We start from the raw sequence: 12,073 nt of genomic DNA on the forward strand, positions 1-12,073 counted from the left end.
CTGGACTATTTGCCAACCTGTGCCCACATAAGCACGGGATCGAGTTCTCTTTCCTGGGTACCCGACTTGCAGGCTTGCTACTACAGACCAGGCAACTAGCTCTCCTGTATTCTTCCTCTGGGGGGCTCTGCAGAGCCAGGAGAGATTCCCCCTTAGGCGCTGAAACCATCTACAATTCCATAGGATAAGTGGGAAGCCAGATCTTAGGGAAGCGGCTCGTATAAGGAAGAGGCAGGTGAGGGAAGAAGGTATAGGCGTTCCGGACTTTGCTTCTTGGGGTCTGTCTGGAAGGGCTGGGAGAATAAAGGAAAAGAGAGACAGGGTAAGGAGGAAAATCGAGCTGTCACGAGTTGTTCAGTTAAAAAGAAAACCCTCTAACTGTGCCGTCGGGAGAAGATGGAGAGATGCTATCCAAGCTCCGCGTACCGGGAACCATGGGGCTAAGAGGGTGGAATCGGGAAATGAAGGATAGAAGGAATGGGAGCTTCTGAGTGGGGAGGTGGGTAGAATTTTCTACCAAGAACCTAAGCTTGAGCTCGGGAGGGAAGGACTAGTGGCTTTGGGGGCGAGGAGGACGAAAAGATAAAGGGCAAAGTATCCTCCCGGAGCGGCATCGCGGGTGGGGCCGCGCCGGAGCTCCAAGAGGAAGAAGGGAGGGGGTTAAGAGAGGAGACGAGGTCGGGAAGGGCTTGTCACTGAATGACAATAAATCTAACCTTATCTCTCTCCAGGGTGCTCTTCCCCAAAATCAGCTCTGAAATAAAATGGATCATGTGAGCGGGTCAGAGAGGTTTATGGAGCCTGGTTGCCTTCATGCCAATGGTTGTAAATACCTGTGCCAACTCGGGTATAAAACGCCCATCCAGCCTGGGTTGGGAGAGGAGAACCGTCATTCGACCCCCGATTCCCAGCTCATCCCTGGTCCCAGCCAGGTGGGTACTTCTCCGGCAGGGAACGTCTGTCAGGCTTGGGGCCGAAGAGAGCAAATAGGACAAGGGCGGCTTTCGTGCCCTAAGAGCCCCCGGCACTTGCTGGTGGGGACGCCCAGGTAATCCAATGGGCCACAGCTCCTCCTTCCCTCCCTGGAAGGCGACCGTCTAACTGGGAAGGAAGCGAGAGGAGCGTGGGCTTTTCAGGTCCTCAGTTTCAGCATCTTGCCTCTTCGACGGCTGCAGGAAAAGGTCCCGTTTCAAAAGTGACGCTGTAGGGAAAGGGGTCCTGGAGGGGTACTGGGGAGAGGGGAACTCTGTGGTTGATGTGGCGAACGGTCTGCTCCTTTCTTGCAGTGACTCGACACCTCTACCGTCCCTGGCCGCCACTGTCATGTCGGAGGAGCTGGTACCGGGCACCAAGGAAAGCCCACAGCCCCCCGGACCCACGCCTCGGGAGGGATGGAAGAAGGGCGGCCGGATGCTGTCGGTCCTGCTGTCTGTCAACGTGCTCCTCCTCGCCTGCACCCTCATAAGCAGCGGCGCCTTCAACAAGGTGGCGGTGTATGACACAGATGTGTTCGCACTGCTTACGGCTATGATGCTTCTCACCACTATCTGGCTTCTCTTTTATCTCTTCCGAACCTCCCGACGCCCCGATGCAGTCCCCTACCTGGACTCCCACGCAGGACCAATCTGGCTTCAAGGTTGGAGGGCAGAAATTTGGGTCCCAGAAGACTGCTGGGGACGGGGTTGGAAATGAGGTGCCGGGGAAAGGTGGGGAATAGGCAGGGGGAGGAGGGGGGAAGGGAAGGGCGTTTATAGCCCAGAGTTTCCTCGGGAAAATTGAGTATGGAAAACGTGCTTATGGGTAGGTGAACCAGGAATGGCGAGGAGGCCGAGTGGGTATGAGGGGGTACTTGGACTGAAGAAAGGAAAACACTATAAAAGGTCCAGACGCATCTTAAGGTCTGCAAGGTGCAATGGAAGATTATTCACTTACTATACTTGAATGACCTTGGGCCAATAATTTACCACTCCAGACCTGTTTGCTCCTCTTTGAAATAGCGGTGGGGGAAAGAGTTGAGGATGATTTCCAAAGTCTCCCAATTACTTTAAAATCTTATCGTGGCAAAGTTCCTTTACAACCCCAAATCTGACTAATTCTTGCTTCCAGAGCAGGCAGAGAGGGACTAAGGAACTGGAACGTTAACCTCTAACTTCTTTTTGGCAATCCCAATATCTCTCTGATGGTGGGCCACAAAGGATAGATAGTATGGGGATGGAACCACAGGAGAGTTCCAGATGATATGTTCCAGCATTTCACCTCCACCATCTCTACTCCCAAGGTGGGCTGGTCCTATTTGGTGTCTGTACCCTGGTCATGGATGTCTTCAAAACAGGCTACTATTCCAGTTTCTATGAGTGTCAATCAGCCATCAAGATCCTGCATCCCATCATACAGGCTATATTTGTCATTGTTCAGGTAAATGGGGAGGTCAGTTTGTACCTGATGAAGATTAGAGTTCCTGAGATAGATGAAAGGTGCAGAAGGGGTTTAGGAGTTAGGCAGTTTGGTTAGGAGCTCTGTTTATGGTTAACACTTGGCTGGGGTGGGGTGTGAAGACTATCCAGCTACAACTTTTATCCTCAAGAATATGGCCCCTTCTCCTTAGCTGACTTTAGCTGCAAACAGACCAGGATTCCTATTCTAAGCCAGAATTTTGTATAGCTTGGAACTAATGGGCAAAAGGCAGGGAGGAATCAGCTATCCAAGGAGTTAGAGAAGCTAGAAAAAAAATTTTTTCTCCCGATCAATGAGCTAGAGACAAACCCAAAAGTAAATAGTAGTTAGGGGTGGGCTGTTAAATGGATTGGGATTATTTCTTTAGAAAACGTCTTTGCTTATTGTCTCTAGACCTGATTGGGTGAGACAACAAGTCACAGAAACTGAAGCAAGTTATTCTCCTTCTCTCCATTCCCAACATTTTCACTGTACAGCATGTGTTTAAAATTTCACTTTTAGAAATTCACTTCTTTGAGATTTGTGTACTTTGTTAAATTGTTAACACTCCTGCAGGGTAACTGTTTAAACTAACATCAACTAATAATTTAATGAGGATTCATTGACACCTAATTGACAGCAAAAACTTATAATAGGATATGATATGACATATAGAACTATGAAGATATGATGGAAAAGTAGGTGAGAAGCTATAAAGACCAAACTTTGCTTCCTGTATGATTTGACTAAAGTTACCTAAACTATGTTTTAGCCTGAGGAACTGATCTGGGAAGTGAGAGTGGAAAACAGGAAATAAACTTTTGCCTTTTGAGAGATTACTAGGTACCTTCCTGTCTCCACTCCAGAAAGAAATTGTCTCAATATATAATGAAAGAGACATAAACAATATGTATCATTGAGGATTTATTTGTTATTTTTGAGTTAACAATTAATGTTTTATTTTTTTCTTATTCTACTACTTCATACCCCTTCCCTTGATCTTTCTGGCAAGATCTTTCTGAGTGATTAGGGGCCATAGGTTCAAGTTCCAGCTCGAATATTTCACCTCTTGGGCCCTTCATTTCCTCATCTGTTAAATGATGATAATTTTTGCAAGACTCACCTTGCAAGGCTGTCACGAGGAAGACACTTGGTAAACCTTATTATGCTGGGTAAATTTGAGCTATTATGGAGATTGTAAAAAGGCATGTAAAACACAGAACATCAGCAGGATTCCTACTTCTGTCCTATTCAGAAGGCCACCTCTGTTTTCTATTCTTGTAGACATACTTCCTCTGGGTCTCAGCCAAGGACTGTATTCATGCCCACCTGGACCTGACCAGGTGAGTGCTTTTGCCTGCCCATCACCAATTCAAAGCCAGTTGCTTTAGTTCTTCTCATATCCGATGCCAGTTGCTTCAATCCATCACCAAATTAATGTCAGTTGGTTTAGTAAATCTCCAAATTAAATGCTATTTAATCTATTCTGTCCCCAAATTCACTGCGAAGTGCTTCAAAGCCATTTCTTACATAGTACTGTAACTTCCAAGTAGAAGTGAGGCTGGTTCATCCTGGAATATCTATTTCCCAAATGCTAAGATGGACAGAATTTTATTATGACTCACCTAGGGAGAGAAAACTTGCACCATATGCATTTGGGAGTATGAAAGGAGTAACTCCAAGGCATATTTCTTAGTGGCCCAGCCTCTTTGACAGTAGACCTGCCAAGTTTATTTGAAGAAGATTGTTCAACCCTACAAATCCCACCAAACCTTTTTTTTTTTTTTAATCTTTCACAAAACACCTTCTCTATTCAGAACAGAATAGCTGTTCTCCCCAAACTTCTCCCTTGGTACATCTCAGGATGGATAGTCCCAGTGTAAAATGGTGACTCTCACTAACTTTTTCACTCCTCCCCTCCCCCCAATAGATGTGGTCTCATGTTCACACTCACAACCAACTTGGCCATCTGGATGGCAGCTGTGGTGGATGAATCTGTTCACCAGGCACACTCCTATAGTGGCAATAGCAGCCATGCTCGTCTTACTTCTGAGGGTGAGTCTATTAATCCTCATGGGTCCACACACCACCATTGACTTGGGCAATCTCAAGTGAGTAAACTGAGTTTTATTCATCATGTGATGCATCTCTATGACTTTGGGAGAATGGTTGAATCCTCTGTAGCCTAAAGAGGGGAGTGAGCCAGAAATAGGATTCAGGGACTATTACTATTCCCTACTCCTAGCTCTAGCTGTGAGATAGTTCTTCCTTGATCTCTAAAAAGAAGGCTACTCTGGTCTTCATGGCTGGGATATTCTCCTTGCCTGCTGCCCTCCCAAAGAGAAGAAACTACACTGAAGAGAGGACAAAGATGGTTCAGCTGGTAAGAGCAAAAGAGCTTGAGGGAAGAGAAAGAAATACAAAGAGGTCCAGGAGCAGGAGAGTGAAAAGAGAAAAAAAAAGGGTTTTGGGAAAAGTAGAGAAGGTGGAGAAAGAGGAGAGAAAATCTCTTAGCTGCCATGAAATATGGTCTCCTCCATTCTTATCTTCCTGTAATGTAATTGTTCTTCATTCTCTTAGTTTCTCAAGAGCCCCTAATTCAGTTCTTTTTTTTTTTTTTTTTGAGGCAATTGGGGTTAAGTAACTTGCCCAGGATCACACAGCTAGGAAGTGTAACGTGTCTGAGGCCAGATTTGGACTCAGGTCCTCCTGACTTCAGGGCTGGTACTCTATCCACTCTAGTGCAAGATATGCAGATAATTAATGTTTATATACCTACATAAAAACAAATCAGATTAATAACATGCTAGTCTAATAATAATTAGAACAATCTCAAAGAGGAATATGCCATATTGAGAAGTAAGGTTCCCTATCACTGGAAGCCTATACATAATTATAGACTGAATGATTACTAGTCAGGGATATTAGAGAGGATTTACCTGCTAGGTATGGATTAGACTAGCTAGACTTTGATGTCCACTCCAACTCTAAGTAAAAGCTTCTTGGAGAAGGTGAGTTTGAGCACGTGTTTTGTGAAACAGGTAGATGTCGAAGTAGATAGAGTACTGGTCTGGAGTCAGGAAAACCTGAGTTTATATCTTTCCTCACTTGCTGTGTAACCCTGGACAAGTCACTTTACTGTGTTTGCCTAAGTTACTCATTTGCAAAATAAGGATAATAATGGGACTCACTTCTCAGGACTATTGTGAGATAAAGTGAGATGTTTATAAAATATTTTACAAAACTATATAAACATATATAAATACCCTAAACTTGTTATCTTATTTTCCTGTGGAGACAATTGGGGTTAAGTTACTTGCCCAGGATTGTCACATAGCTAGGAACTATTAAGTGTCTGAGGTCAAATTTAAACTCACATCTTCATGACTCCAGGGCTGGTGCTCAACCATCTAGCTGCTTCTAAACACCCTAAATTTGAATACATGTTTAATATAGAAGTATACTCATAAAGTGTGTATCCAATGCAAAAACAACCCCAATATAGGCAAAGAGTTATCCCTTAAAACAAATGATTTCTTTTAATAAAAAAGAAGAGGAAAAGTAATAAGCAAAACTTATTGATGTCTCAAATAGAATCTCACATTAAATTCAATGTTCTATATCCCTGGATTGATTAGCGTGAGTTTTGAAGGATAATATATTTTCTGTTTCCTAGGGCAGGGGTCCTTGACATTTTTAAAAATATATTTTCATAACCATATTTGAATGGCATTGGTTTTCTTGGTAAATCTTTACATTTTTATTTTATACATTTAAAGACATTCTTCTGAGAAGGGATCCGTAGATTTCACTAGTAGTCACTAGACTACTAGACACATGAAACCCATTGTTTCTCAGATTGGCCCCCTTTCTTCCCACAGAACGGGTGGGCAGCACAGCAGGAGAAGCCTGTCCTTGCAACACCACCTTCTGTCAGATCTTCAAACAGGGCTACTTCTACTTGTATCCCTTCAACATTGAGTACAGCCTCTTCGCCTCCACCATGGTCTATGTCATGTGGAAGAATGTGGGGCGCCTGATAAGCTCTTCCCATGGCCATGTCCACGGCCATACCCCATCCCCTGCCAGCTTCTTCCGGGGAACCCTATTCATTGGACCTGTGCTGGGCTTGCTCATACTTGTGGTAGGGCTAGGAGTCTTCATTATCTATGAAGTTCAGGTGAGTGGGGACAAAAGTGGGACCCAGCAAGCCCTGATCCTCTACTACAGCTTTAACGTAGCCTGCTTGGGACTCATGACCTTAGTCAGCCTTGGGGGCTCTATCATCTACCGTTTTGATCAAAGGACGATGGACCATCACAAGAACCCAACTCGTACAGTGGATGTAGCTCTCCTGATGGGAGCTGCCCTTGGGCAATATGCCATCTCTTACTATTCTATTGTGGCTGTGGTGGTGGGCACCCCCAGGGATCTGTTGGGTGGACTGAACCTCTCCTATTCCTTGCTAATGATTGCCCAGCACACCTTCCAGAACATTTTCATCATCGAGAGCCTCCACCGAGGTCCCCCTACTGTCCAGGGAAACCCATCCAATGAGCCCATCCATGGCCTCATCTACACTAATCAGGATGCTCTCCAGACCTTGCCTGCCTACCCATCCACTCCTAGGCTGGTGGGCTCCACCCCTTCTGGCCCCCCAGAGGCAGTAACCATTATCTCAGCCTCTCCGAGGAACTGGAGGCGAAGATGCCTGAAGGATATTTCACTATTTCTACTGTTGTGCAACGTGATTGTGAGTAGGGGTGGAGAAGTGGTAAAGATGGGAGGGGAAGGGAGGAATGATATTCTAGGCACTATTTGCCCAACACCAGCAAAGATGTTCTTTAATTCACCCTGCTCCTTGCCAGGTACAGTAGAGCTCTCTAGTAAAGGAGTGGTTCCTCAGCCCAGAGAGGGCAACACATTTTCTTCTAGGCAGACCTATCTAAGAAAAGAGTAGAAAATGAACAAAACAGCAGAGTTCTGACTTCCTGGGAAAGCAATGGGAAAATGAGGCACTGGAGGGTTCTAAGTAAATGCTGACACAGGGAAGAAAGAACAGGAGGGAGGTGTGAGAGCTCATGGAGAGGGAGAGGAGTCCTCATCCACAAACTAGGGATGTGAGAGCTCATTCTATCTTGTGACTTGACTCTTTCTCAGTTTAATTAGAGCAGCAGCAGGAAGTACCAGAGTCCCATGGAAATGTGAAGACTGAGCAAATAAAGTGTTAAGAGTGTGATGGGGAAGGACAAGTAGATAGAGGCACCATATCCCAAAGTGAATCAGCAAAGCTACCTTGCAAGAAGTCTCATAGATAGATATACTCAGAAAATATATAACTCCAAAATGCCAGTATACTTAATATAAGGATACCCCAAATATTCTGGACACCTTAAATTCAGATACTTCCCCATTATAGAAACCTCCCAGTATAGCTACATTTCTACTACAGAAATATCCCCCACATAGGCAAATTCCAATATGTAAACACCTTAAATGTTGACATGCTAAATATGCCCTTAAAGTTCTGTACCCAATAAAGAAACATCCCAATATAGGCATAATCTCAATATAAAAATTCCCCAAATCCAGATATATCCCCAATATAAAAACATCAGTGAAACTGTTTTTTAAAATATAGAATTATCTCCAAAATAGGGACATCTTCAATAATAATACAAATCTAGATATATCCTTTGCTCCAGAATATTTATATCTTCACTACAGAAATATTCTCAAAGTGAACATAGAACTAAGACAAAATTATATCAGCATAGGTGTATCTCCAATATAGAGACACTTGACCCAGTGTAGTTACACCCTGCTGCAGATATAATTAATACCTGCTCCCAATGGGTCCCAACTATATCCATCACAGACATTTCCAGTGTATCCCCATTTCCAGGAGAAGTAACTCTCTGCAAATATATTATCTATATTGAAATTCCTCCAGTACAGGGGGATAGCTTCAACTCTACATATCTGCTCTTATTCATCAAAAAGTAAGAGCTGACCCTTTGGCCATGCACTGGATTTACTGGATTTACCATGTGCCTACAAATTTATCTGATGTCTCTTCTCCCTTTTGTCCTTTTATATGACTCTCCAATCACTATAGTCTATATATAGTTCCACCAAGAACTGATTCACGGACTGACCCAGGAATCTGGGTATTTATCTGCAGACACAAGCATCATATCCTAGAACAAATTAGGAACTGCTTATGTAGGGTGCAGCTGAACCTTAGCATGGTTCTGGTTTTCCCCTAGTTCTCCCTCAGCCAAGGACAAAAGAGAGCCAGCAGAGTGATAAGACACATTATATAAGAGAGAGAGTCTAGTAGGGAAGATACTGGGTATGAGGAGTTAAAGGTGAGGGGAATCTTGCTGAAGTTCTGCAGCCTAGCCTCTGCCATCTGGGTGCAGCCTTCCCTCATCCCTCAACAATTTTCAGTAATTTTGGATGTCCCACAAAAATGGTTAGTATTTGTTTACTTACACATACTTTATATATTATATAGCACAGATTATGAGAACTTTAGACAGCATCTAATCCAACTCTTAATTAACAGGTTAAAAAAAACAGGTCCAGAAATGTTAAATGATTTTCCAAAATTACATGGGCAGTAAATGGCAGAGCCAAGATTCAAATTTAGGGCATTTGATTCCAAGTTTATTTCTCTAATTCTTTGTACCATACAACACACAGGATTCAGAGGAAGAATGGATGAATGAATGAAAAATATTTGTGAAATACTATTTTCAAAGCATCATAAATGCTTGAGAAAACAAAAATTTACTTGTATTTGTATTACCAGCATTTATAGTGTCTGCTACATAGGAAGTACCTAAAAAGGACTTTATCTTTATCTAAATAACTAAGACAGTTTGAGTGCTGCCCTCAAGAAGCTCACATTCTAATGGAAGAGGCAACACAATGTAGAAATGGAAAGATCTCATAGTCCTTAGGGTACTACAGCAAAGCAGATGGTATTGCATCACCTTCAATGGAAGCTCCCTTAGACATCATTGAGAACCTCACTCCACTCCAGCCTCACTACAACATCATCTCCCCATTTTGCTTGGGAGGAAACTAAAAATCTGATATTTAAATATGAAGAAATATCTTCCTCCAATCACATCCACTGTTTCTTTGTCTCGGTATCTTTCAACACTTGGGCAATTTCAGTGGAGTAGTGCCAGGATGAAGATGAGATAAATTAAACCATTGGCTGATTCCCTTGAAGGGTGTGTATGTGTACATGGTAGAAAAGGCAACAGGAGATTTGGATTTTAATCCAGATTTAACCACTTAGTAGCTGAGTGACCTTGGCAAAGTTATTTAATGTTTCAATTACCTCACCTATAAAACAAGGGTAATTGAATTAAAAGAGTTCTAAAGTCACTTCCCATTCAAACATTTTCTACAATTAAGGCAATAAATAACCCTATAAAATCTGTGGAAGGGGTTTGGAAGGGGTATGGAAAGTGACTTGGGTTCTACCTTGTTGCTGGACCCTGACCCCCCCACCCACCCATCCATTCCCACTCTCTCTTTAGCTCTGGATCATGCCTGCCTTTGGTGCCCGCCCTCATTTCAACAACAACCTGGAAGTGGATTTCTATGGCTACTCTCTGTGGGCAGCCATTGTCAACATCTGCCTTCCCTTCGGAATCTTCTACCGAATGCATGCTGTCTCCAGCTTGCTGGAGGTCTATGTCCTGTCTTAAAGCTCCCTCTTCCCTCTTGTACTTCCACAAAAGACTTCTAGAGCCCAGCCCAAACTGATGGACAAGATTGATTGGTGCCCATAGTCTCCTCAGGGAGAGAAAAGACAACTCTTAGGAAAGAGTTTTAAGTCCAGGAGATGGGTGGGGACTTCTATACCCATTTCCCCAATTCCACCCAAGTCCAGCTGCCTCCTTATCCAGTTCTCCCATTCCCCACTTCATTTGCTCAAGGGATCCTCTTAGAAAACTAAGTTGATGACAATAACTGGAAGAATGAGGGTTTTAACATATATTTTCACCAAATAAGTTTGCTGTTTGAATTGAGATTTTTTTAAAGCCAAAATCCTTGATTTTACATCACTTTAAAATCAAAATTGCTTTTCTCCCACTTTGCCTTTCAATCTATGAGACCTATATTTTGGTATAAACTCAGTTCCCCTGAACTAATTCAATTTATCCAAAGTATTTGGATATGGGGTAAAAGAAAAATAACCTTTCCTCTGTTCTTGAACTTCCCAAAATTGGGCTGCAGGACCCCCATATTCTCACCTTTAGAATCCCTTAGTTCACTATGTTTTGAGTCAGAAACCAAATAAACTTATGATTCTCTAACTGTCCCTAATAACTTATTTTAGAAAGCAAAGCAATTTATTGATTTTTCTTTTAATTCTTTTCTTTTTCTTTAAATATGACTTACATCCCCCAAATATCCTTTATAACAAAGAATTTAGGAAAGAAAGAAAAGTTCATCAAAACTACTAACACATCAACCAAGTCTAACATTGTAAGTAATGATCCACACTCATTATCCACAACTGCTAGGAAGGGAATTATGTTCTCAGGTCTCTTCCTTGGGACTAAGCTTGGCCATTATAATTTCACAGCATTTAATTTCCATCATTAAGTTGTTCTTTTTTTTCCCTATTTAATCCTTATAATTATGATTCAGTCAATCATGATATGTATACAGTATTACATGTATATGTGTATAGTATACGTACATGTGTATAGTATATGCACATATACCTATAAGGAAAATAACTTGCCTTTGTTTTGCATATACAAATATTTCATATAGATATATGCATAGAGATCACATAGATATATATGCATATGCAAAATAAACACAAATTATTTGGTGGAAAAGACATTAAAAGAGGAGGAGAAAATTTTGTGTTTTGTAAGTGATAAACAGCAAGAAGGCTAGTTAGGCTAAGTTACAGGGTATGAAATGAAGTAATGTACAATAATCCTGAAAAGTAAGGACAGAAACAGATAAGGAAGAGTTTTAAATGTCAAACAAAGGAGTTTATATTTAATTCATAAGATAATTATGGATTCACTAGAATGTTTTCTAGTTTCTTATATTATTTTGCATCAGTTCACAAAAATCTTATGATTTTCCACATTTCATGTTAATCCTTTCTTACAATGAGTACCTCACATTTCCCATTACATGTCTTACTTAGATATTCCCCAATCTAAAGGCATCTCCTCCAGTTCCTTGCTCCTTAAAAAAAAAAAATCAATTTTGGTGTGTATGAGCCTTATCATGGTATATGACTAGCAGTAGGATCTCTGAACCAAGGGCATTTTAACATCTTTTTAGCATAATTCCAAATTGCTTTCCATAATGGTTGAAATAATTCACTGCTCTACCAGCACAGCTTCAGTATTTGACATCAATAGATAGTATCCACTAATTCTCCAAGACCTCAAATATATTTCATAGCCAAACCAACACCAATCTGAGGGGTTCTGGAAGGGAATAAAAAATTATTCCTGAAGATAGGAATAATCCCAGAGATAACAGAGACAAACAGAGCCAGAAGGGAAGGAGAAACTAGAAGAGAACCAGTGTTAGAAAAAGCATTTGCTCTCAAATTGTAGCTACTTAGAAGGCACTACAC

The 12,073-nt window shown here is 42.0% G+C and overlaps 1 protein-coding gene across 2 annotated transcripts; it reads left to right on the forward strand.

The window, feature by feature from the left end:
- Positions 1-871: 871 nt before the first annotated feature.
- On the forward strand, positions 872-10,775 carry OTOP2 (otopetrin 2). 2 transcript variants are annotated; one of them, XM_074265468.1, is made up of 7 exons: positions 872-1,048; positions 1,287-1,636; positions 2,279-2,415; positions 3,718-3,776; positions 4,364-4,488; positions 6,315-7,186; positions 9,993-10,775. In XM_074265468.1, the coding sequence occupies exons 2-7, from the start codon at positions 1,324-1,326 to the stop codon at positions 10,161-10,163; spliced, it is 1,677 nt and encodes a 558-aa protein (XP_074121569.1). In that variant the 5' UTR covers positions 872-1,048; positions 1,287-1,323; the 3' UTR covers positions 10,164-10,775. The 2 variants fall into 2 exon arrangements, with proteins under 2 accessions (XP_074121569.1, XP_074121570.1); XM_074265469.1 differs by having other exon boundaries at positions 872-932.
- The last annotated feature ends 1,298 nt before the right edge of the window (positions 10,776-12,073 follow it).

This window comes from Sminthopsis crassicaudata, chromosome 4 (assembly GCF_048593235.1).
Source record: "Sminthopsis crassicaudata isolate SCR6 chromosome 4, ASM4859323v1, whole genome shotgun sequence".
Classification (NCBI taxonomy): Eukaryota; Metazoa; Chordata; class Mammalia; order Dasyuromorphia; family Dasyuridae; genus Sminthopsis; species Sminthopsis crassicaudata.

Bases quoted from the DNA above. Each gene is read 5' to 3' on its own strand.
- OTOP2 (XM_074265468.1), top strand. From the start codon at position 1,324: ATGTCGGAGGAGCTGGTACCGGGCACCAAGGAAAGCCCACAGCCCCCC. The intron at 2,416-3,717 runs GTAAATGGGGAG...CTATTCTTGTAG, and splicing joins CTATATTTGTCATTGTTCAG to ACATACTTCCTCTGGGTCTC. The intron at 7,187-9,992 runs GTGAGTAGGGGT...CTCTCTCTTTAG, and splicing joins TACTGTTGTGCAACGTGATT to CTCTGGATCATGCCTGCCTT.